General features: G+C 40.9%; 1 protein-coding gene across 1 annotated transcript in view; it reads right to left on the minus strand.

Moving 5' to 3' along the window:
• LOC120528394 (tripartite motif-containing protein 16-like) overlaps positions 1–23,553 on the minus strand; it is a 28,808-nt gene extending 5,255 nt beyond the window's left edge. Inside the window, exons 1-4 of the mRNA XM_039752549.1 lie at positions 23,422–23,553; positions 13,527–14,109; positions 10,375–10,470; positions 3,640–3,873 (exon numbers count right to left, since the gene is read on the minus strand). Of these exons, the coding sequence (XP_039608483.1) occupies positions 3,640–3,873; positions 10,375–10,470; positions 13,527–14,102 (906 nt within the window). The 5' untranslated portion in view covers positions 14,103–14,109; positions 23,422–23,553. The remainder of the gene's footprint in view (positions 1–3,639; positions 3,874–10,374; positions 10,471–13,526; positions 14,110–23,421) is intronic.
• Between the last annotated feature and the right edge of the window lie 235 nt (positions 23,554–23,788).

Consider the following 23,788-nt stretch of genomic DNA (forward strand, 5'->3'; position numbering starts at 1 on the left):
TAGAAGATAATCTCCCTAACGTCTGCAAAACACAGTTGACATCTGGGGCCTCATGTATAAACGGTGCGTACGCACAGAAATGTTGCGTAAGAACTTTTACACGTTCAAATCGCGATGTATAAAACCTACACTTGGCGTAAAGCCACGCACTTTTCCACGGTACCTCATGCCTTGTCGTACGCAAGTTCTCCGCTCGGTTTTGCAGACTGGCGGCACCCAGCGTCAAAGCAGTGCTACTGTTCCTGTGTGGTTTACTCATTATTTTCATGACGCGGCTTTATAAATACACTGAAACTAACCGCATATTGTTTATTAGTGTAATGCATCTGATTGTAATTAACTCGCAACAATATAATGGTCCAGGGAACAGCCATAGTATTCCAAATGTCATAACTGCTTTAGCGTTGTTACTCTCACTGCACCTTCTTCTTCTTCTTTCAGCTGCCCCTGTTAGGAGTTGCCACAGCGGATCATCTTTTTCTATATTTCTCTCACGGCACCACTCAGAGTATTTATATGACTGTATCTGAGTGTGAATCACAGCAGCAGCTGATCAGAAAGAGAATTATCGGTATACAGCTTTAAGGACACGCTGTCTTAGCCACTGCAAAACGTTTTAAAGCCTTTCCTGTACAGACCTCGCGGTTCAGAAACAGTTTAATCCCAAGAACTTTTAATGCACTCAATCAATTGCACCTTGTAAAACTGTTAGGACTTATAAGTACAACCACCCCACTGTAAACTTACACTACAGTTATAATATCTCACAACCTGAGCCACTTTATAAAGCGCGTATTTACATATGATGACGATATCATTTTTAAGGTGAAATGCAGCAAAATATGTTTATTATATTATACACATAAAACTTTAACTTTATTTAAATAATCTATATTCTTCACTGGGACTGGTGTGAAGGATAGAATAATTAAACATGTACTACAAACATATTTCAATGTTCTTTACACGTTTTGAAGAATCGGCGCTAAGCTTACAGATGGCTTAACGTCTATTACAGAGCTGATTGTGTGGCGATCGGTTACTTGGGTAAAGAAAAGCACTGACTGCAGTGACGGATACGCCAATATATATTGAATATAAAACAGAAAGAGAAAATAACAACACAGCAAAAAACGCGGCAACAAATTTCGGCAAAAGTTAAATGCTTGTGTCACGAGGCGGCTATGCAGTGTCTGCAACGGACGTGGCCATCCACCGTGCAGAAGATAACATATTTACATTGGCAGGCGAAGGGGCCCCGATTCTTCTTCTGCCCAGTGCTACCACAAGCCTAGAGCCGCCCCTGAGTACTGCTGCAATAAATTATTTCATCGAAGTGAAACACATGTTTAATAACGTGCTTTAACTCCTATCATCATAAAAATGATATCACGTATACATCTCAGTATTTTAGTTATTCAGAGAGCTGTAATATCATGAATGTAATGGACTCCAGTTGGAGGAAGAGAGCCGGTTTAAGAAGAAAGTAGTGATTCACACACATAGAGCACATAGAATATCAAATACAAAACAAAGCATTTAACGTGCTACTTTAATTACGATGTGATTTGAGAAACTGGTTAATTAAATGATTTTAAGATGAAGTTTATGATGTTCTACTTTAATGACAAAATAAACTACGTGATTAAAGTGGAAATGTCGAGATTGAAGTTGACATTTCGTGCTTTTTTCCCACTGTGTGCCTTTTTTTCTCTGTACCCTAATAAGCTTTCATATGACACTCAGACAGTGGGCTACAACTCACCTTTTCATTGCGACTTTGATATGTGACTTCTTTTTTATTTCCGACACTGTGCGGTTTTATGGATGTGAGCTTTTAAGTTTCTCCAACACGCTAATTCACTCAATCAACTTCCTTTTGTTGATTATCCCACGGTTTATTTGAACAAATAGTATGTTTTTCATTTGCCTCCACTTGGTATTCGCTGAAATTCTTATATTTTCCCCCGTGCTTTTCCCATTGTCTTTTCACAGAAGGCTGCGCTTAAGGGCGATTTATATTGATTTGCATATTCAAAGAGGTGTAATTCTGGGAGGATTTGGGGCGTTACATAATGCGCGTGCGAAGCGTTAGTTTTCACGCTGATCGGGATTTATGTAGCGGAAGAACGTGGAAGTTGGAGTACGCACAGATTCCTGCATCTGGATTTTTCTGTGCGTAAGCACATTTCGGCTTTTGTGCTTACGCCATGTTATAGTGCGAGTTCTACGCACGCCGTTATACATGAGGCCCCAGGACTTTTGTGTGTAGTGTGAGATAAAAGCACATGAGGAAGATGGGAGATGAGAGATGAGACTGGAATGTGGGGTCTGAGCTATGAGGAAATGCTGAAGGATTTGATTCTCATCAGTTTAAGGATGGAGACATCAGAAGGTGGCCTGGCAGAAGAGTTAGCACTGTCTTTGATTAGATGTCACCTTTTACGTTTCATTAAAATTCAATATTTCACACAGACAATTGTAGATTCATCTGTCTGTCATGTCCATGAACTTACCAACTTTGAGATATTTGTAAATGGAACATTTCAAACTAGCCAACCCGCGGCGTACCATACTCCACATAATCAGGCCGTTTTTTGATAATTAAGCACAGGGAGAAAATTAACATTTGAAAAATCGGTAATGTAAAAAATCAGCAAGAAAAGCAACATTGTAACAATGCACGGAACGAACCAACACACAATGGTCCGCGCGGCGCTCAGGCGCAGAGGGTGGAACCGGAGTAGAGGAGAAGGACGTCCACTCCACTCCCTCCGTCATGCTAGTCTGCTGATTCCTCGTCCAGTATGCACTGCTTGCTCATGTGCCCACCTCCAACTCATCACTCGAGTCGTTGTCATCTTTGCACAGTCCAGACGCACCTGTGACTCACCTAGACTTTTCATTGCTCTGTGCGGTTTTAGCTGCCTTTCTATATATAATCCACCAAGACACCTGACCACGGTAGTAGCGAGGTGGGAGGAGTGTGTATAAAATGCAGGAGCATCTAAGAAGACGCATGTTTGTCGCGGATGCAAATTGCTGTATATAGCGTGTAAAACAGTTTGCTATGGTGAAACAGAGGCACAGGGCTTATTGGTTTTTAAAGACTGCTTCCTTCATTGGGTTTAACCTCAGTTTTAAAGGATTGTTTTAAGGATCCCATGGGATACCCCTCGCAAACTGTTTTACACGCTGCATATGGCGATTCACTTTTGCGAGAAACATGCCTCTATGAACAGTCAACGTGGCTCAGAGATGCATGTGGACTCTACGACAGACGAACATAAATAACTCCGTTTTTCCTGTGTCATCGCGTCCGAGTTGGTAGGCATGGTTCTGCGAGTTGTCGTCGTATCCAATGGTCTTAGAGTTGGTGGCCGTGGCTCCTTCCTGCGTGCTCCATGGGAGTCTTACTTGTGAATCCACGCCCCTTCGACGTGCTTTCCATGGGTGTCTTGCCTTAGTGAATTATATATATAGATGTTAAGTAAATATGAAAAGACATTCTGTGCTTAGCTGAATGGCCTGTTCTTGTCATGTTGTATAAACTCCTCAGAACTTTAAAATTTTTCTCTAAATGTTCTCAGGTCCCACACACCCCTTCTGATCAGACTCCCTGTGAAGTGTCACTCTCACCTGTAGGAAGTGGAGATGGTCCTTGGTCTCTGAAAGCTCCTTCAGCTCAGCTTCTCTCCTCTTCAGCTCCTCAATCTCCTTCTCCAGTTGCTTCATGACTTCTTCAGCTTTCTCAATTTCTCTCTTTTCTTGTTCTCTGATCCTCTGAGTCAGTTTCCTGTTGGCTTCCACAATGCACCGTATCAGAGCAGTGAAGCTCTTCTTGTTTTCTCCCATCTCTTTTTCCACAGATATCTGATTGGATAGGATAAAGATTTAGAATTGAGTCACCTAATTAGAATAACTAATCACAAGACAGATTTGTTGCTATTTTGATATTGTGAAGATCAGTTTGAATCAGCTGGAGTGATTGGTGATACTTTATTTGCTGAGTGAAGGGAATTTGGAGACCGGCACCCAGACAATATGATCTTCCCACTAGGCCGGATAACAACATCACTCTGCTGATGATCCTATTAAGGAAACTGCAGGGCTTTAAGGGATATGCAGTCATGAACGGCATCCTTGTGAAGGATCTTGAGAGCCATTGGCAGGAACTATTGGGGGACAGCTCTACTGTCACGTGAGGACTCCATTTGACCTGGGAGTTTTACAATGTCTGCCTTTAAAAAGGGCATATCCTGCTCCACCTGGGGTTAGGAGTGAAGTAGGACAACACACACCAGGAATAAAGAAGAAGTAGAAGAAGATGTATTTGTTTAGAGGAGTCAACTTGTGTGTTAGAAGGTAATTGTGTTAAACATAAAAGTATTTCTGTACTGGAGTCTTGTATATAGTAGTTGTGTTCTAGTTTTGGGTGACATCACCACCTGTTGGAGTGACATATTAATCAAGAGGGTCTAGGTGTTAGTCAAGAAGCTTCAGATTTCATTTAATTTCATGAACTCTTTGCTTATCTACCTTCTGCCATTTCTTTGTCATTGTAGAGGGCAGAGTTCTGAGTTTTTATTTCTGTGTATTTCTACTTCATTTATGAACTTTGCATTATTGCTAATGAATTAGCTATTGCAACAATGTCTCATATGTGTGTGATGACATCTGGTGGGGTGTTACTATTGTATGTTGGAAGTAAATGTAAAGTAAAAGATGCATGCTGTACAGGATCATCAACCCCAAAGCTGGAGGTGTTCTGCTGTATTCAGAACTTTGCACATATAGACAGTGACTTGGATAACTCTGTGATAGAAGGTGAGGATGAGAAGCCCTAAAAAGTCAATTCCTGACCAGCCCCAAGAAAGAGGAAGAAATGATAATACGGGATTTATTTATTAGGGAATTTAGATGAAGCTTTACTCCAGATACAGAGAGTATCGTATGGTGTTTTGCCTTTTGGTACACAGGTGGAAAACCAAACTGGATGGATAGGGTCCTGGCAAGAGCAGGGAAGGAAGGAGCCAGTTGTCATTGTCACGTGTCCAGTTCTAAGTGAAAAATTATAAGAGGTTGCATCAGACCACCAGTTCTGCAGGACAATTCAAAGACTTAGGTACAAAGCTGAGGAGCAGTAGTGACATACTGATTAGATGTTCTGCCTACACCAAACACTAGTCTACTGAGGAAATTAGATAGATAGATAGATAGATAGATAGATAGATAGATAGATAGATAGATAGATAGATAGATAGATAGATAGATAGATAGATAGATAGATAGATAGATAGATAGATAGATAGATAGATAGAGTCATATGAAAACGTTTGGGAGCCCCTCTTAATTCTTTGGATTTTTGTTTCTCATTGGCTGAGCTTTCAAAGTAGCAACTCCCTTTAAATATATGACATGCATTATGGAACCAGTAGGTTTTCAGCAGTAACATTAAGTTTATTGGATTAACAGAAAATATGCAATATGCATCATAACAAAATTAGACAGGTGCATAAATTTGGGTACCCCAACAGAGATATTACATCAATACTTAGATGAGCCTCCTTTTGTAAATCTAACAGCCTCCAGACACTGTCCATCTTTAGCCTTTGATGAGTGTCTGGATTCTGGATGGAGGTATTTTTGACCATTCTTCCATACAATGTCTCTCCAGTTCAGTTAAATTTAATGGCTGCCGAGCATGGACATCCTGCTTCAAATCACCCATAGATTTTTATGATATTCAAGTCAGGGGACTGTGACGGCCATTCCAGAACAACATTGTACCTGTGAATGAATGCCATTGTAGATTTCGAACTGTGTTTTGGGTTATTGTCTTGTTGGAATATGCAATCCCTCCGTAACTTCAACTTTGTGACTGATTCTTGAATATTATTCTGAAGAATTTGTTTATATTGGGTTGAATTCATCCAAACTTTGACTTTAACCAGGGCCCCAGTCCCTGAACAAGTCACACAGCCTCGCAGCATGATGGAACCTCCACCAAATTTGACAGTAGGTAGCAGGTGTTTTTCTATAGAATGCAGTGTTCTTCTTCCGCCATGAAAAGCGGTTTTTGTTCTGACCAAATAACTTCATTTTTGTCTCATTAGTCCAAAGCACTTTGTTTCAAAATGAATCTGGCTCGTCTAAATGAGCATTGGCATACAACAAGTGACTTTGTTTGTCGCGTGAGTGCAGAAAGGACTTCTTTCTCATCACCCTGCCATACAGATGTTCTTTGTGCAAATTGATCTGAATTGTAGAATAATGTACAGATGCACCATCTGCAGTGAGATGTTCTTGCAGGTCTTTGGAGGTGATCTGTTGGTTGTCTGTAGTCATTCTCACAATCCTGAGCATATGCTGCTTCTGTATTTTTCTTGGCCTGCCAGACCTGCTGGGTTGGTTTAACAGCAACTGTGCCTGTGGCCTTCCATTTCCTGATTTCATTCCTTACAGTTGAAACTGACAGTTTAAACCTCTGAGATCGCTTTTTGTAAACATGACACTGAACAATCCTTGATTTCAGATCTTTTGAGAGTTGCTTTGAGGATCCCATGCTGTCACTCTTCAGAGGAGAGTCAAAGGGAAACACAACTTGCAATTGACCACCTTAAATACCGTTTCTCATGATTGGACACTTCTGTCTATAAAGTTCAAGGCTTAACGAGCTAATCCAAGCAATTTGGTATTGCAAGTAATCAGCATTGAGCAGTTGCAAGCATTCAAATCAGCAAAATTACAAGGAGACCCAAATGTTTGCACAGCCAGTTTTTCACATTTGATTTAATTTCATACAACTAAATACTGCTTCACTTAAAATCTTTGTTCAGAAAATACCCCAGGACTCAGATGTTCCTAGGAAATGAAAGACAAACCACTGTTAACCTTTTTGTTGAAAGGAGAGTAAATAATTATACAAGCTGAGAGGGGTTCCCAAACCTTTTCATATGACTGCAGATAGATAGATAGATAGATAGATAGATAGATAGATAGATAGATAGATAGATAGATAGATAGATAGATAGATAGATAGATAGATAGATAGATAGATAGATAGATAGATAGAACACAAGAACTTGACAAAGTCACAGAGCACATTCACAATGAAACTATGGGAGACTCTTGGGATTTACAGGGCAAAGGAAAGCTCCTGGCAGTGATTGGCACATGGTCCACCTCTTGGTGAGCCACACACAAACCACATGGAAAGTAACACGGGTAGCTTATAGACAATATCAAATACAAAGAATAAAGCAGATACTCATTCTCATCGACATTAGCATAAATAAATAAACAAAAAACACATGAAACAAGACTTTGAACACAATCAGGGAAAGGAATCCTGGCTGAAAATGTCACGGTCAGCATGAGTGTCTAGACGGGATTTCATGCATCAATAATAAGCAGAAATTCTAGAAGGAAACAACTAAAGCAGATGAACATAGAACCATAAACCAAAGTGAAGGTCAGTCTGTGAGGTTGACTCTCCTTCCCTTCTACGTCTTCAACTGTCACCTCTGTGTCTGGATTGGACTACACAGTTTTGAGTGACACATTGTGCCCGCCTATTTTCTTTGAAATAAAGACATACCCCAGTGGTCTGGACTGGCTTTGCTTAGTACTTTAGTACACTAGATGGTGCTGGTCTGTTTAATGTGAGTCTGTGTTAAATAAATTAGATTGGATGAGTATGATCTGTATGGGCACAGAAATGTGTGTGAAGAGTTCTGACTCTGCTGGATAAGAACTTCTCATGAATGAATTCTGGCAGAACTGGGCATCAGAGAGTATACTATATTGGACAAACCTGCACTAGCAATCACAATGAGCCAATATGGAGTTTCTGCCAATTAATTAAACTAAATTATAAGGCTGTGGAGGATGATCTTGAATAACTGGAGAAAACCCCCTGAGATACTGGAAGAGGGAGTAAACTCCACATGGAAAGTGAATGGAGGACAGTGGATATGGGATTCAGCAGATTCCACCACAAGATAACCTTACTGACCTTTGTCATAAAATGTTAAAGCTTAAGTAAAACATTTGCAGGTGTATCTTATGTAAAGTCTGCACTCAGTCAAACAGTGGAGATCCTTAAGCTTTGGAGTATAATAAAACTGAGAAATACCAGAATGAACAAGAGAAGACCATTGAGACCTCCAGAAAAAAATAAGAATATGCCAGATCTCCTAATGACGCTTTGTACGGGAATGGACAAGCTCTCCAATCAGAATGTAACCTCTTGACAACAACAGAACCTAAACAACTCATCTTTAAATCACAACATCATTATGGTGAACATGGAGAGAGGGCTAATAACCAGGGCTGGATTTAGACTTGATAAGGCCCTAAGCTATTTGAGACATGGGGCCCTTTATAAGTCCAGATATTCTATGTAAGTGCCAAATATGATTTGTTTTGGGGGCCCCCAAGAAGGCGGGGGCCCTAAGCTATAGCTTGTGTAGCTTATACGTAAATCCTGCACTGCTAATAACATCTTAGATCAGCAATCAACAAGCTGGAAGCTTGCAATGCAGTAACAGAAATTAGAATCACGACTGGAGATAAAGTCATGAAGAATAAAAATATAACTCACACATTTAGGAAGTACTATAAGTATTTATATTCTACTCAGTTTAAAGAAGATGAGACACAATCTGAGGAGTTCTGTGATGTAATGCAAATTCAACAGCTGGGTACTCCTAGTGCAGAGGAACTGAACAAACCTCTGACACTCTCAGAACTACTGGATTCTTGTCTTGGACTCACAATCCCTCCTAACCCATTAACAGCTGTGTTTGGTGTTCTTCCAGAGGGGCTTAAAGTGAAGAAAGACAAACAAATTGTGATTGCATTCACTACACTGTTGGCACGCAGACTCATTCTGATAAACTGGAAGAACCCAAACTCTCCTCTTTTAAGTCAGTGGGAAACTGATGTGTTATACTATTTGAAATTGGAAAAAATCAAATACTCAGTTAGAGGATCCGTACAGACTTTTTTCAAAAAATGGCAGGATCTAATCAGTAATATTCTAAAATAAGTTTATAAAGCACAGAGAATTTGTTGATTTAGGTATTTTTACAAGCCTTAAATTTTACACCGTTTGGCTTGCTCTCTCTCTCCAGGGCGGGGACCGATCTTTTCTTAACATAATTCTTTTTTTTGTAAAAACTTGATTGCTATGTATTGATTGTAATAAAATTAATAATAATAAAATAAAATAAAAAAAAAGAACTACTGGATTCTGTAAACTCACTCCAAAGTGGGAAAACAACAGGCCCTGATGGCAATCAGTGGTATTTTATAAAGAAAAATTCAACTAAGTGAAATTATTATTAACAAAGTTTACAGAAGCTACAGACAACAAAATTCTACCTCAAACTGTTTACCAAGAATTAATTCCTGTTTTTTCAAAGACATATAAGTATTTATCACAATGTGCAGCATACAGACCAATTTCAATTCTGCACAATATAAAATCACAAGGCCAAACCAGATTTATTAAAGGCTGACAGTTACCTTCAAACCTTTGTTTTCTATTTAATATAATATACTCACATACAGCATCTAACACAGCAGAGATCTTATTATCTTGGGATACAGAGAAAGCCTTTGACTAAGATGAATATTACTTTTTATTCAACACACTGCACATGTTTGCACATTTAACAGCCCACCGGTTATAAGTCACTGGGTCACTGATGTTCTGAACAATTTGAAATTGGAAAAAAAAACAATCTCACTTAGAAGTTCTGTTCAAAGCTTTTTAAAATATGGCAAGATCTAATTAATACAACTTTAGAAACTTTAGCATTCATAGCGGAGAAAAAGGATATTGTGCCTTTTTACTTTATTTATTTATTTATTTTCATAAATTATTTTTGGTCCTCTTTTTCTTGTGTGAGGGTGATTCCTGTTTGGTAGTCCTTTTTTTTATTATTATTTTTTAGTTTGACTTTTAAAGTAATTTTATGTATACGTTGAACTTGATTGCATGCAATGCTACTTTTTTAGGACAAAAAAAAAAAAATGACCATTAAAAAACGTTGTTCCAGCTGATCTAATTCAGAACATCAGCATCGCCCTTCAGTGTGAGTTTCTGTTAGTAGAGTTAAGTCCCCTTTAACTGTGGATGGAATATCAGAGGACTTTAGGGTGATGCTGTCTGAGTCTCTACTGAGTAACACCTGGGATTCTGTCAACAGTGAAAGGCCATGAAGGACAGCACACAACGTCTTCTCTAACTCTCCCTTCTCATGTCCCTACTCATCATCACCAGTGAAGCTCTGCTGCTCTTCAAGTTCTCATTTATAGTATCCATCCTCTCTTTGATATGAAGTGCTGTCTTCCTATTCCACTCACCTTCATGTCCTTCATCGCCCTCCTCATCTCCTTCAGTGTCTTCTCTCTCTCCTCAAGTCTCCTCTTGATGTCACTCAGTGACACCCCCAGCTGTTTCTGTTTGGACACACAAGAGAACACGTGTGGTCAGATTAGAATTCACATTCAAGTTGTGATTTCTTCTTCTCTTTCTGACTCCTGATATTCTCACAACACATTTTTTGTTTTACGTTTCATAACTCAACTTAAACTTGAATTAATAAATAGGAATAACAAAAAAGACTAAAAGAAAAATATGTGTGTGTGTGTGTGTGTTTGTTTTGCTGTTCTGAACTGATACAAATCCACTTTAGTTTTCTTACTGAATTTCTGAAGAGACCCTTACAGCAGCTAAAGTCTTCTCCTTCATACAGTTATGGTGATGTCAATTCCCAGAATCCATCCACTGGCTTTATCTTAACTACCAAGTTACAGTCAGAAGTTCTCAGACTCTAAGCAGGTGAATTCCTGACTTGGTTTATGATCACTCAGGTGGAGATGATGCTTTGTCCAGATTGTTGTATCCATGGAGAGCTCCCTCTGTCACACATGAAAGAACATTCAGTTTGCTTTTCTTTCTTCAGACAGATTCTTTTTTCTCTCTCTGCCTTGTCTCTTTGTGGCTGTGGGCTGCACTGCAGTTTACTGTTTTTGAGGTTTCACTCCTACTGGTTTTCCTTTGCTGGAAAAAAATGTACACCTGCTGTGTAAAGTGTGATCACTTGATCTCCTCCTTCAGCAATTCACTAGAGATGTTGTATGTGGGGTCTCTCTTACTTGTGTACTTTGGTTTCCTTTACCAGGCAGGACTGAATGCGACACCCACATCTAACTCTGCCACAGGTGGTCTTCAATTCTTACACTCTGGCACTACGTTACCTTTTGGAGTAGAAGAGATCATTTAGTCTTTGTGATTGCCACAATAAGGGTCTTACTACAGGACAGATGGTAATCCAGGGGCAGAGATCAGAGTTCTAGTGCTAGCAAAGGGTTATAAAGGAAGGATTAGACTTGCTGCTGCAGGTGTCTTGAAGACACAGAAATCCAACGTGTTTACTGCTAATTTCTGCTAAGTGTAGTCCATCAAGTGTGTAAGGGGTTGAGTTTTGGCTCTTTCTTCAATCACAAAGTAATAAAGAGTGACATACTGAGACATCGCTGGGTGACATTTACTGTGGTTGATCAGATTTCACCCAAAACTGTCAAGAAGTGTCCTGGTGAAGTGAACTGATATTTGAGCTGAAGTTACGAGTCAATAAAAGAGGGGCAGGCAGAGGCAGCTTAATAAAATGAGCTTCTGACCAAGTGATGTCATTCTGTCCTATAAGTGGATGTCTGTCTGAGGAATCTGAGGAATTGATTTATGTTAAAGAATCCAAATTAACTGATAGACAAACAATAGAAAATATAAATAGATCAAAAGTTAGGTGTTGATATTAGTGACCTGATTCATATTAAACTGAAAAATATCAGGCCACTTCATAGACTTCAATGTAGTTTAAGATGTTGGTTGCAAAAAATGTGTTCACCTGTGAACTGGGCTCTTTATTATGAAATTGAGGACTCGGCCACATTCGTGTCACTTACTGAGACCTAGCAGAGCCAATGTGACACTATACCTTTATTTGAAGAAGCCCCAAATGGTGGACTGAAGTTAAGCGTCTTTATCTGAAGTTACTGTGCATTGTGGTTGTGTGGTCGTGATGGGGGATTCTAAAACTGACTTAGATGGTCAGACATACACTTTAAGGAAGTTCTTTACACTCCTGATGGACTTGTTAGAGTTTTGTGAAAGCTCAGCATCTTTGACATAATCATACATTAGGTGGGATTATCAGTCAGTGGTTTGACATTCATAATGTTCTTATTGCTGCAATAAATGAAATGATCTCTAATCACTAATAAAGTGCATGATTTGATATTTCATTAAAATAAGAAAATCTACACAGGAATCGTATATAGAACTTTCTGAGCTGAATTTATTGTTAATTATCTTACACTTAACTCTGGAGAACAACATATATTGACATGTGACTATGATGTGTCTCTTAAAAGGCCTTGAGATCAACTTAAATTTAAATTTAAACTCTTTAATAATGGACAAACAATACAAACACAAACAACCCACTAAGAACACATACCACATGTCTCTAATGATGTGTCAAGCCTTGTGTTGAATTATGGTTATGATGACACTGCATGGTCACTTACAGTAACATCAACTTGCTTAAAACACCTTATGAGGGTCAGAATGTCAGACATTTCTACGAGTAGCCCACGTGACTCTCGCACCCCTGACAATGGACAGTTGTGGTCTGCAGGTTGTAGTTTGAACTTCACTGCCTGAGATGCTCAAAGAGAAACTGATCAGAGCACAAAGAACATCAACTCAGTTTAATGAGAGCACTCGGCTCACTCGACTGTCCATTAATAACTTTGGGTGTCTCATCCTGGACTGTTTCACGCCTTACACACAGTGTCACCAGGATAGACTCCAAAGCCCTCTACTATCTATAAATATGACATTTACACTTTTACATTTATTTGCTTGGCAGAAGCTTTTATCCAAAGCGAGTTACAAAAGCGGTAAACATAATCGAGTAACATTAGGCCTGGGCCTGTTTGTTCAGCACGTGTATTAGGACAGGTAATTCAAGTTGATTGGCACAAATGAGAAGATGTGACAACTAACAAATCATAGCTCATAACCAATAAATCAATTAAACCTAAACAACAAGTTAATGGAAAACATTTATTCTATCAATATGATATATTCACAGCACAGATGGGCCTTCATTTACTTCTTAAATACATTGAGAGAGTCAGCAGTACAGGTGAAGGTGGGCAGCTTGTCACACCAAGTGGGAACTACACAGGAAACGAGTTGGGATTGAGACCTGATAACACGTAGAGGTGACATCACCAGACGCTGTTCACTGGCAGACTGAGTGGGAGAGAAGGAGCAGAGGACTTCAGCAGGGTCTCCATATACTCAGGTGCTGACCTACTGACTACTCTGCAGGCAACAATGAGGGTGTTAAGATGGATGAATGGATTTCTTTGTCACACTACATTACAAATCCCTTAACTCCTGTCAATCATTTTGTTTTCATCAAATACTAAACTCCACTCACCTCATTTTCTTCTCTTTCCGTTTCCAGCTCGACCTTTTCATGACCTTCATGTTCGGTCATTCCACACATCAAGCAGATACACATCTCATCAGTTTTACAAAACATCTCCAAACTTTTCTGATGTTTCTCACAGAGTTTCTCCTTCAGATTTCTATCAGGATCAACCAGCTTATGTCCCTTCCAGGCGTCTCCTTCATAGTGAGGCTGCAGGTGAGTCTGACAGTAGGAGGCCATGCAGGTTAGACAGGACTTCTCTGCTCTGAACTTCTTCCTAGTACAGAAGTCACACTCCACGTCTCCAGGGCCGGCATAATTCTGAGATGGAAGACTGATTGTCGTCTTCTTTAGTTTCTTGATGACTTCATTTAGCAGAGTGTTTCTCTTCAGTTCAGGCCTCTGCATCAAGGTGTTCCTGCAGTGAGCACAGCTGTACTCTTGGCTCTGATCCCAGTAGTCGGTGAGGCACTTCAAGCAGAAATTGTGACCACAGGGGATGGTGACGGGATCAGTCAGGGTGTCCAGACACACCAAGCAGATGAACTCGTCCTGTGATATAAGCAGCTGGGCTTCAGCCATCGTCAGTCTGAGGAGAAGCAGGCAGAGAGAATCAGTCAGGCGAACAAGCAAGTGACTTGTGAATAAACCAAAGTGAAAGTTTGTGTTCAGTGAGGAGGAAGAGGAGGAGATTTAAAGAGAAAGCTGAGAGCTCACAGAGAGAACATCTGAGGAGACACTAAGGGTGAACACTTAATGTGAGACAGGAGCTCAGAGAGTGAAGACCACAAAGTGACAGAAAAGATGACCTGTCACAGGGGGTCTGCTAAAGTGTCATTCACATCAGTATTTCTTAGTTATTTATTACACACTGCAGTTTACTTTAGACAGACTCAGAGCTCAGTGCACATTTACAAATGAAATTAAATGAAAATAAAACACAACACATAAATTAAAAGAAACAAATTTGCATCTAGCAATGCTGGTCCTCTTCATTAGTCAAATTGTCCATCCCATAGTAAGTTCTCGCCTCCTGCTTATCAGAGTTGTGTGAATGGTGTGGGTGAGGAGAATCGACTGACTGATGTTAATCAAATAACTAATTTTGTTCTTTTTTCTTTGTTCATGTCATTAATTTATCAGATTATTTAGTAAAGCACCAGGCTGTTAGACTCATTCAGGGTAACTGAAGCCAACTTGGTCTAACAAGCAGAATGATACGATTTGTTGATAAACAAAAGGATTGTAGAAATATGAAAACTGCTTTTAAACGGACGTAAAAAATGAGCCATGAGACAGACAGGCAGGCAGGCAGGCAGGCAGACAGACAGACATGTAACACACAGCAGGTTTTTTACATTTTCTTGGTTATTCAAGTCGTTTTATCTCAGGATTTGTGAGACTTAATCAAGTCTGTTGAACAGACTCATCTACTCCTGCACCCTACGATTAACACACTCAGATCCTAGTCACACAATTGGGTATAAGTGATGCCCTGATGCCAGTCCTGCTGTAATAGCCCACCTCAGACTCATTCCACTTAAGTACATAAGAATGAACCCTCCAGCCTGTCACTTCTCAGTGTCCCACACTGGGATTTGCTGTCACCCTGACAAATGCACAGGTGTCTCTGAAACACACCATAGCTCATACAACATTTGGTTTTATGCCAGTTACCAACTTATAAGGTCTTACTTCTGCTGCACTTGCTCTTCTGTAGCCAGCAGCCAAACCACCAGCACTTCAGAAGAGGTCATCCACATGGAGCTAAGCAGATTTGTGTTCGGCCAGCGCTTGGATGGGGGATCATCTTGGAATAGCTCTGGTTGCTACTGGAAAAGGTGTTGGTAATTTGAATGTGAATCCCATTGCCCCCAGTGCAGTGATGGGGACTTTGTGCTGTAATAATGGTGCCGTCCTTCAGGTGAGATGTCAAACTGAAGTCCTGACTCTCTGTGCTCATTAAAGATCATTGGGCATCCTTCATAAAGAGCAGGGTGTATCCTGATGCCCACCACAGCCAGGCCATTCTGACCCCTAATCATCCCCTGTCTCTAACTGGCCAACTACTTTTCACCCCTTCACCACCTAATAGCTAATGTGTGGTTAGCGCACTGGAACAAAAATGGCTGCTGTCATGTTATCCAGATTGATGCTGCACATTAGTGGTGGTTGACGTGGCTCCTCACTCACTATGTAAAAGCACTTTCAGTATTGAGAAAAGCAGTATATAAATGTAAATAATAATAATAATAATAATAATAATATTATAATTATTATTTATTATTATTAGTAGTAGTAGTAGTAGTAGTAGTAGTAGTAGTAGTAGTAGTAGTACTAGTAGTATTATTATTGTGGATTGACCTATTGCCTGAAGTCAGAAAACAACGGAAGAACTTAAACCCAATTAAAAAAATAATTTCTTCATTCTTAATTCTTGGTGAGTAGAGAGATTGTGAGATTGCCTCTTTCCAACTCAGTCAACTGATTTGGATTTTGGCAGAATCTCTAAAGTAAAAACGTTCTCTCTTTTATATCCTAGAAAAGAAAAAAAAAACCCTAGCAGTTCATTCTGAGGTTATACATAGCTTAAGGTAAAATCTTAATTTATGATATACTGGAATGTTCTTAAACATGAAACAAACAGCCATTTGCATTCATAAGGAATACACCCTTCTAATTATACACACTTAGAATCAATTTAAACATTCTTATCGTCCATAAAGATCTTACATTCTTCACAGGGTCTTCTGATAGTATCAGAGGTCAGCCTTTCCTCATAAATGATAAAAGTTAGTCCCTTAATGCTGTGCACACAGCCCAACTCCTTTTCTGCATAAATCAGGAACAAATCATATAGCTCTCTTCAGCATGATCAACTCAAAACACAGTCCTTAATATCTGTGAGTTAAATAATAATGTTTTCTCTTCCTCATCTATCAACATTGATAACACCCTGGGCAAGAAAGTAGCTATTTCCCCCATCCGTGCCCTAATATTTACTTCAGTCACTCAACAAATAAAGACAAAGTATAGAAATCTCATAGCAATGTAGCATTTAATAAAGTAGTAGTTGGGCTGGGTTGAAATATAAATGATCAAAGTAGACCTCAGCGTTATCATTTGCAGTGCACCACCTATTTGAATTACATTTGCCATTCCAACAGATGGCACATTGCAGACATTTGTAGTAACAGAATGCATGGAATGTTGAAATGACAAATGCAGTGTGTATGTCTCTGTTTCGTGTCATTTAGTATGTGATTTGTAAAAGCAGTGTTAATGTTTGTGATGTGCCATCTGTTGGAATGACAAATGTAATGCATTTTATTACAGCAAATGTTTGTGATGTACTAGTTTTTGGAATGACAGAGACATGGCTACCAGATTGACACTCAGACACTTGTCCTTTTATTAAGGTGGATAATAATACCAATAGAAGTTATGTATGTTAGAAAATTAAATAGACAGCAAAAGAGGAGGTGCAGGGAGGTGTAGAGCAGGAGCGACTCTGCAGGATGGTGGACATGTGTCAGCAGGAAGCATGGACAAGGTGGGAGGTAGTGCTGGAGAGGAAATTATCTTGGAGTGACATGTGGCAGGCTGAACCACAGCACATCATCTTCACGGTTTAAGTCGTGTATGACGTCCTGCCCAGACCAGCAAATCTACACACCTGGGGCAAGAGTGAGTCTCTAATATGTCCTCTCAGCTCCAGAAAGGGCCCACTGGAGCACATTCTCAGCAGCTGCACACTAACCATCAATGAGGACCACTACCGTAGTTGACACGACGAGGCGCTCAGGTCAGTGGCAGAGGCCATCTCTAAAGTCATGGCTAGCAACAGCATCATCTGCAGCCAGAGGGACATCACCTTTGTTTGGGTGGAAGAGCAGTGTCAGCCACAGCCTACTGGCCTCGATGTTGGACTGGGAGCTGTGAGTAGATTTGGGTAGGCAGCTTAAGTTCACAGACCACGTTACACCAGCTTCTTTGAGATCAGACTTGGTGTTAACATCTCTCTCTTCAAAGCAGGTGCTAAGAGTGGAGCTGACAGTCCTTTGGAAGGACCACATTGAAGAGGCCAATGAACAAACGTCGTCTGAGTACCATGAACTGGTGGAGCAGTGGCGGAGGAGAGGCTGTCATTCATAAGTTTGTGTTCCCCGACATTCACACAAAGTGGTCTCTCTTTTCTCACTCTGTCTCTCTGACGTGTCTTGGTCTCTGATGTCAGTTCCTATGTCGTTGCTACTTTGTTTCTCCCTCATTTGTCCAAACAGCCATAATTTATATTGAAATTCCACATGAAGACTCCCGGACATGTGACATTACACACATTTGATTGGCCAGCTCTCCTTCTTGATGCACCTCTGCACTATTTTCCGTACAAACAAAACAAAATTTTTGCATTCATACCGCGGTAGATTTAGGTATGACAAACATGAGCATCCTCCAGGGCTGCTTTTTGCTTGTGGCTTCACAGGATGCTCTCACTGAAAAATTCAAAAAGGTGACTACAGCCTGAGCAAGTCAATGAATTAGGAGTGCCATTTATGAAAGTTAAGGGGCAAGCACTCTGGTCACCAAGTGGCATGAACTCCATGAAGTCTGTTTGGTAACCGACAGGAGTAAACATCAAGTGGGACCCCCACAGTCGTCGATGTCTAATACTGACTACGTGCTATGTGGCCCTCTCCCTGCCTAGGGCTTCAAATGGGCTTCTTCCATATTGCATTCCAACTGTTTTTTATTTCCAGACTTTAAACAACTTTTGATCCTGTGGCATCCGCACTGTTTAACCGACTGACTGATACATTAAAGTCATAAATTACTGGTGTGAAGAATGGAGAAGTGAGAAATACTGTCAACGTGACCTGCCTCTGTAGTTAGGTTACTGTAAGAGTCCTGTAAATTCAGGTCTTCCTGCTTTGTGTGAGCAAAATTAAAGTTTACTATAAGCAGTCTGTAATTTCAAAACACAACAATTTTACACTCCAGGACACGAGCTTTTCACTTTAGTGTTTCACTAAACGTCATTTTAGCCTGACGTCACAGTCGCTTTGGCCTGCTCTGATACACAGCATTTGGGTGTCAGAGGGCTTATGGAAACCTAAAGTTTATCTGACCCACACATGAGTTTGTGGCACAGGAATTAGAAGGCATGACCAAGGTGGTCTTTAGCTGGCTCTTTACTCTCCACTTAGAGTTTTAATTTAGCTTGGCACAAATAAACAGTTTCATGATGCCAGGCATTTAAGGATGAAATCTGATGACATGTGGAGTTGTGTGTCATTGTTTTGTGGTTCAAGTAGAGAACTTTGCTAGTGCTGGAGGGCACTCATTGTCTCTGCCATGTGGTCCTTTCACTGAAGTGGGCTGTTGTCTTCCTCAGCTCACTGTCAGCCTCCTTGTCGTGTCCTCTGAAACTTCATTTGAAAAGTCAGAACTGTGTCTGGAACAAGAGTTTAGTGATGAAGTCCCCTTCTTGAAGTAATGGCTGCCTTTTCAGACTGGGCTTAGTCACTGACACAGAGTGTGTTTTAGAGGACTGGACCTCAGAGCTCAGTTAAGGTGTTCAGTTTTAGGGCTCCATGGACAGAAGAAGCCAAAGAGAGTTTGTGATCTTCTCACTCCATAGAGACTGGTACAGCTTCATGTCTCAAAGTGACAGACGTGATGAATGAACAAAGTGTTAAAGGCTAGTGTCACTTCTTGTGGCTGGACTGCAGTAGTGTCCACTTAGAGATCCAGTGCCCACTTATAGGTGACATGTTTACTCATCAGAGTTCAGTGACGAGCCTGCGATGAATGTCATTTTAGGTCACCTTTGTATCTGAAGGAATTTCTCCAGACATGTCAGCTCATCCTCGTTTTACAGCTTTGTCACCAGATGAATGTCAGAGCTGTCCAAAGAGTTGGTGGAACTGCAGTTTAGATGTTCAGTTTAGTGTTCACTCTGGAAAGCAGGTGGGGGGCTCAGATGACTTTCTGCATTGCCATTAAGTCGGCTCTCTTAGCAGGCCTTGTGTGCAACTGAGCACCTAACAGAATGGGGTGACATTAATTTATTAGTGAATAGCGAGATGTGCAGTTCATGAAAATCAATCAGACAATGAGATGTGAATGCCTGGCCTGCCTCATAAGACCATCGTGAGACCCTCTGACATTTCATCATCTGACAAACACAGCCAGAGAGATTGAAACATGAAGAAAACTGAGAAAGGCTCTGAACTGCTTGAAATATAGGCGTGAATGGCTTTGAGGTGAAAAACGACAAGTCACAATGGCGCAGAACACACAGACTACACACACGGCATGGCTTGAACACGAGTCTCTGGGACTTTCAGTAGCAGTGAGGCCCAGCAAAAGGAGCATTCATGTCTGATAAGGACTGGGAGGAAAAATGTTATTATAACCAAATCAAATTTTGGAAAACCACAAAAATATAAAATCCAGTCATCTGGCCCAAACACATACAAAGTCAGAGATCTAAAGCAAAAGTTTATTTAATGGGAAGTCTAATAAACACAAAGTCACAAGCCAGTTTATTTGTGGAGGATCCACAATCTCAGATTACCAGCAAGTGCGCAGTGCCAACCTTAATCTCGTTGTGTTCTGTCTGTGCAAGCTGGGAAACATCAACTTTAAACTAAAAGGATCATCTTACAAAAGACATGAAGTAAAAAGAAACAAAACTAATATTGACTTTCGACCCCACATCATGTTTGACGGATTTGTGAAAAGACCAAACAAGACCAATAACAACTAGAAACTGCCTGCCTTGAGATACAATGAGCGATGAACTGGCACAGGGCCTGTGAGCGCCGTGCAGGTGAAACCACGTGACCTGTGAGAACTGCACTCAAGTAAAACCAGAAAAACCGGATTTACAGGAAACACACGGCTGCACCTTAAGTAACAAGCAGAGACTTCTCAGGTACTGTGATTATTATTGGCCACTTCAGGAATCTGTGACAAAGCCATCAGTTTGTAATTCTTTAACACAGAAACACACTGTAGATGTGTTCAGGAGGGGCTTCATTGTCACATATCAAAGACACACGGGGTCTGACTTATCAGAATTCTGTCCAGATTAAGTGAATGAACAAAATGGACTGTCAGGCCTTTCAAGCACTTCTGTAGTCAGCGAGTGAGCAAAATGAACAGCAGTTTGACTAAACAGTGAGGTGGGCTACAACCACATGGTGCTCACTATGGACTTAGAAACAGAAGCTTCAGTAACGGGCACCTTGTCCATCTGTGCCATACATACGGGAATTTGAGAATTCCAAAGTCATCAGTAGTTTAGTAGAAACAGTGAAATGGATGGAGCCTCAGACTTACAGTAAGCATTTGTGAGAATGTGATAAACCAAACACCTCTGAAAGATGACCAGATCATGAAATGGCATCCTACTTTGCAGACCCCGACTTCAGTGATTTCTTGCCACATAAAATTGCCCACTCAAGTCGTCTTTTTAACTGTGTAGTCCACATTTTATTACAGCTACATAATAGAAGTATGCAATGCTGTGTTCTTGTTGTACTTGAAACCGTTCCTGAGGTGTTAACAGTCAGCCATGTGGATCCTGATCTCCATTGATCCTCACCACAGCGTCCTCTGACTCAGACCCAACACTTATTACCAAATCTCTCTACCCAAGCATATGCCATCCTTCAAATGTTTTTTCATCCACCAACAACCTGCATTTCTAACTGGGGGGTCCACACATGTCACCCTACTTTCTGTGATACCCCTGACATCTTGCTGACATCCTTATTTATTTTTCTTTCTATCCTGATCAGCAGCTCCTACTTCTGTTTGATGGCCCAGATTGTGTCCTCGTACATCAACACTGGTTGGACTCCTGTCTTATAAAACTTAAAGTTACGTTTTCTTCACAGTCTTTGACCATTTGTACCTTCTCCCACTTTCTTCCTTTTCTCAGCTCGGCATCAGTTCCATGATGGCTGTTCGTCAATCACCTCTTGTGTCAAACACCCAGGCCAGATATGTCATTTGGTGGACTTATTTGAGCTCAACATGTCGGCTGTCTATGGCTCAGATTCTCTCATCCCCTCCTTTATGGCTCACAATAACATCTGCCTTTACAGCATTTACTTTTAATCCTTTTTTGTGTTTTATTGAAAAATAATTATTTTAATATCTAAACTTTAAATTACAGCCAGATTCTCTTTTTATACTGCTTAAAAAAAAATAAAGGCACTCTTTGTAATCTGAGTATAGCATCAAGTCAATGACACACCTGGGCTATTGATCAGGTCAGTTAAGTGGCAGAGGGGCTTGTTCATCAGTTTCAGCTTCTTTGATGCACTGGGGGGGGTAACAATGAGACGACCCCCAAAACAGGAATGAATGGTTTAACAGGTGGAGGGAGGCCACTGACATTTTTCTCTCCTCATCTGTTTTGTCACTCGTTTGGTATTTGGCTACGGTCAGTGTCACTACTGGTAGCATGAGGCCATACCTGGACCCTACAGAGCTGGCACATACAGTCCAATTTCTCCAGGATGGCAGACACATCGATACGTGCCACTGCCAGAAGGTTTGCTGTGTCTCCCAGCACAGTCTCAATGGAATGGAAGAGATTCCAGGAGACAGACAGGCAGTTACTCCAGGACAGCTGGATAGGCCCATAGAAGGTCCTTAACCCATCAGCAGGACTGACCGGTATCTGCTCCTTTGGGCATCGAGGAACAGGATGAGCACTAGCAGAGAATACAAAATGACCTCCAGCAGGCAGGCACTGGTGTGAATGTCTCTGTCCAAACAATCAGACTTTATGAGGGTGACCTGAGGGCCCAACGTCCTCTAGTGGGCACCATGGAGCTCCATTGGCATTTGCCATAGAATAGCAGAATTGGCAGGTTCACCACTGGTGCCCTCTGCTTTTCACAGATGAGAGCAGGTTCACCCTAAGCACATGTGACAGAAGTGAAAGGGTCTGAAAAAGCTGTGGAAAAAGTTATGCTGCCTGTAACATCGTTCAGCATGACTGGTTTTGTGGTGGGTCAGTGATGGTCAGTCTGGGGAGACATATCCATGGAGGGACGCACAGACCTCTACAGGCTAGATGACAGCACCTTGACTGCCATTAGGTATCGGGATGAAATCCTTGGACCCATTGTCAGACCCTATGCTGGTTCCTCCTGGTGCACGACAATGCCTGGACTCATGTGGCGAGATGATGAAGGAATTGATACCATTGATTGGCCCCCATGCTCTATTGCCTGACCTCAATCCAAAAGAACACCTCTAGGTGGGACATTATTTTTGGATCCATCCAGATCTGGGAGGAGACCCCCAGGACACCATCAGTCGTCTCATTAGAACATTGTCAGGCATGCATACAAGCACATGATGGCATACAAACTACTGAGTACGATTCTGATTTGCTGCAATGACATTTTCAGTGACACATTAGCCTTTAAACTCAATGCACTGCTATCAGGATTGTCAAGTAACAGTAAAAAGAGAAACAGAGAGCATGTCAGCGGAGATCAGTGACTAAAACCTGCAAATAAGAACTTCACTCTGCTCTGTACGTGTGACAATACACTTACACTAAACACAACTAAACAGACAAAGCAAGGATTTTTACACTTTACATCTATGATAACTTTCATTTTTCTGTTGCTATTTGTAAAGCACGCACATAGGTGTGAAACTGTGCTACACAAAGATATAAATGTCAATGTTGTTTAAGATCTCCAGGCCAGGTAACTCCATCCTGCTCCATCAGCTCAGTATAATTTAACGTCTTAGTTACCAACAGTCAAATACGAGATTCTGAAAGTCACCTGCTGCCCTCCAGGGTCCAGCTTGACTAGAATATCACATGTTATTCTGCGCAGTTTTTTAGTTCTGCTCTCCTTACCTGTGTATGTCCCCGATGTCCCGTGAAGTGACGACGTGACTTTATTCAATATGCCTCTGTGGCCCCTGACTTCGGCAGGCGTTATGAGGTCAAACCTGAGATTGCAGCAGGACTCGGTGTGTCTGTCAGCTCTCCAGCTGCTCTTCTATATCTACCAGGAAGTGCAGGTTTGTGAATAAAGTAACTGACAGGAATGTTGTCTGGTGAGTTTTCATCAGGCACGGGGCCCGCTTTACCGTCAGGTGCTCTTTATTCATAGACTAGCAAAATACCCGCGCTTCGCAGCGGAGAAGTAGTGTGTTAAAGAAGTTATGAAAAAGAAAAGGAGACATTTTAAAAATAACGTAACATGATTGTCAATGTAATT

This window comes from Polypterus senegalus, chromosome 4 (assembly GCF_016835505.1).
Source record: "Polypterus senegalus isolate Bchr_013 chromosome 4, ASM1683550v1, whole genome shotgun sequence".
In the NCBI taxonomy this organism is placed as follows: domain Eukaryota; kingdom Metazoa; phylum Chordata; class Cladistia; order Polypteriformes; family Polypteridae; genus Polypterus; species Polypterus senegalus.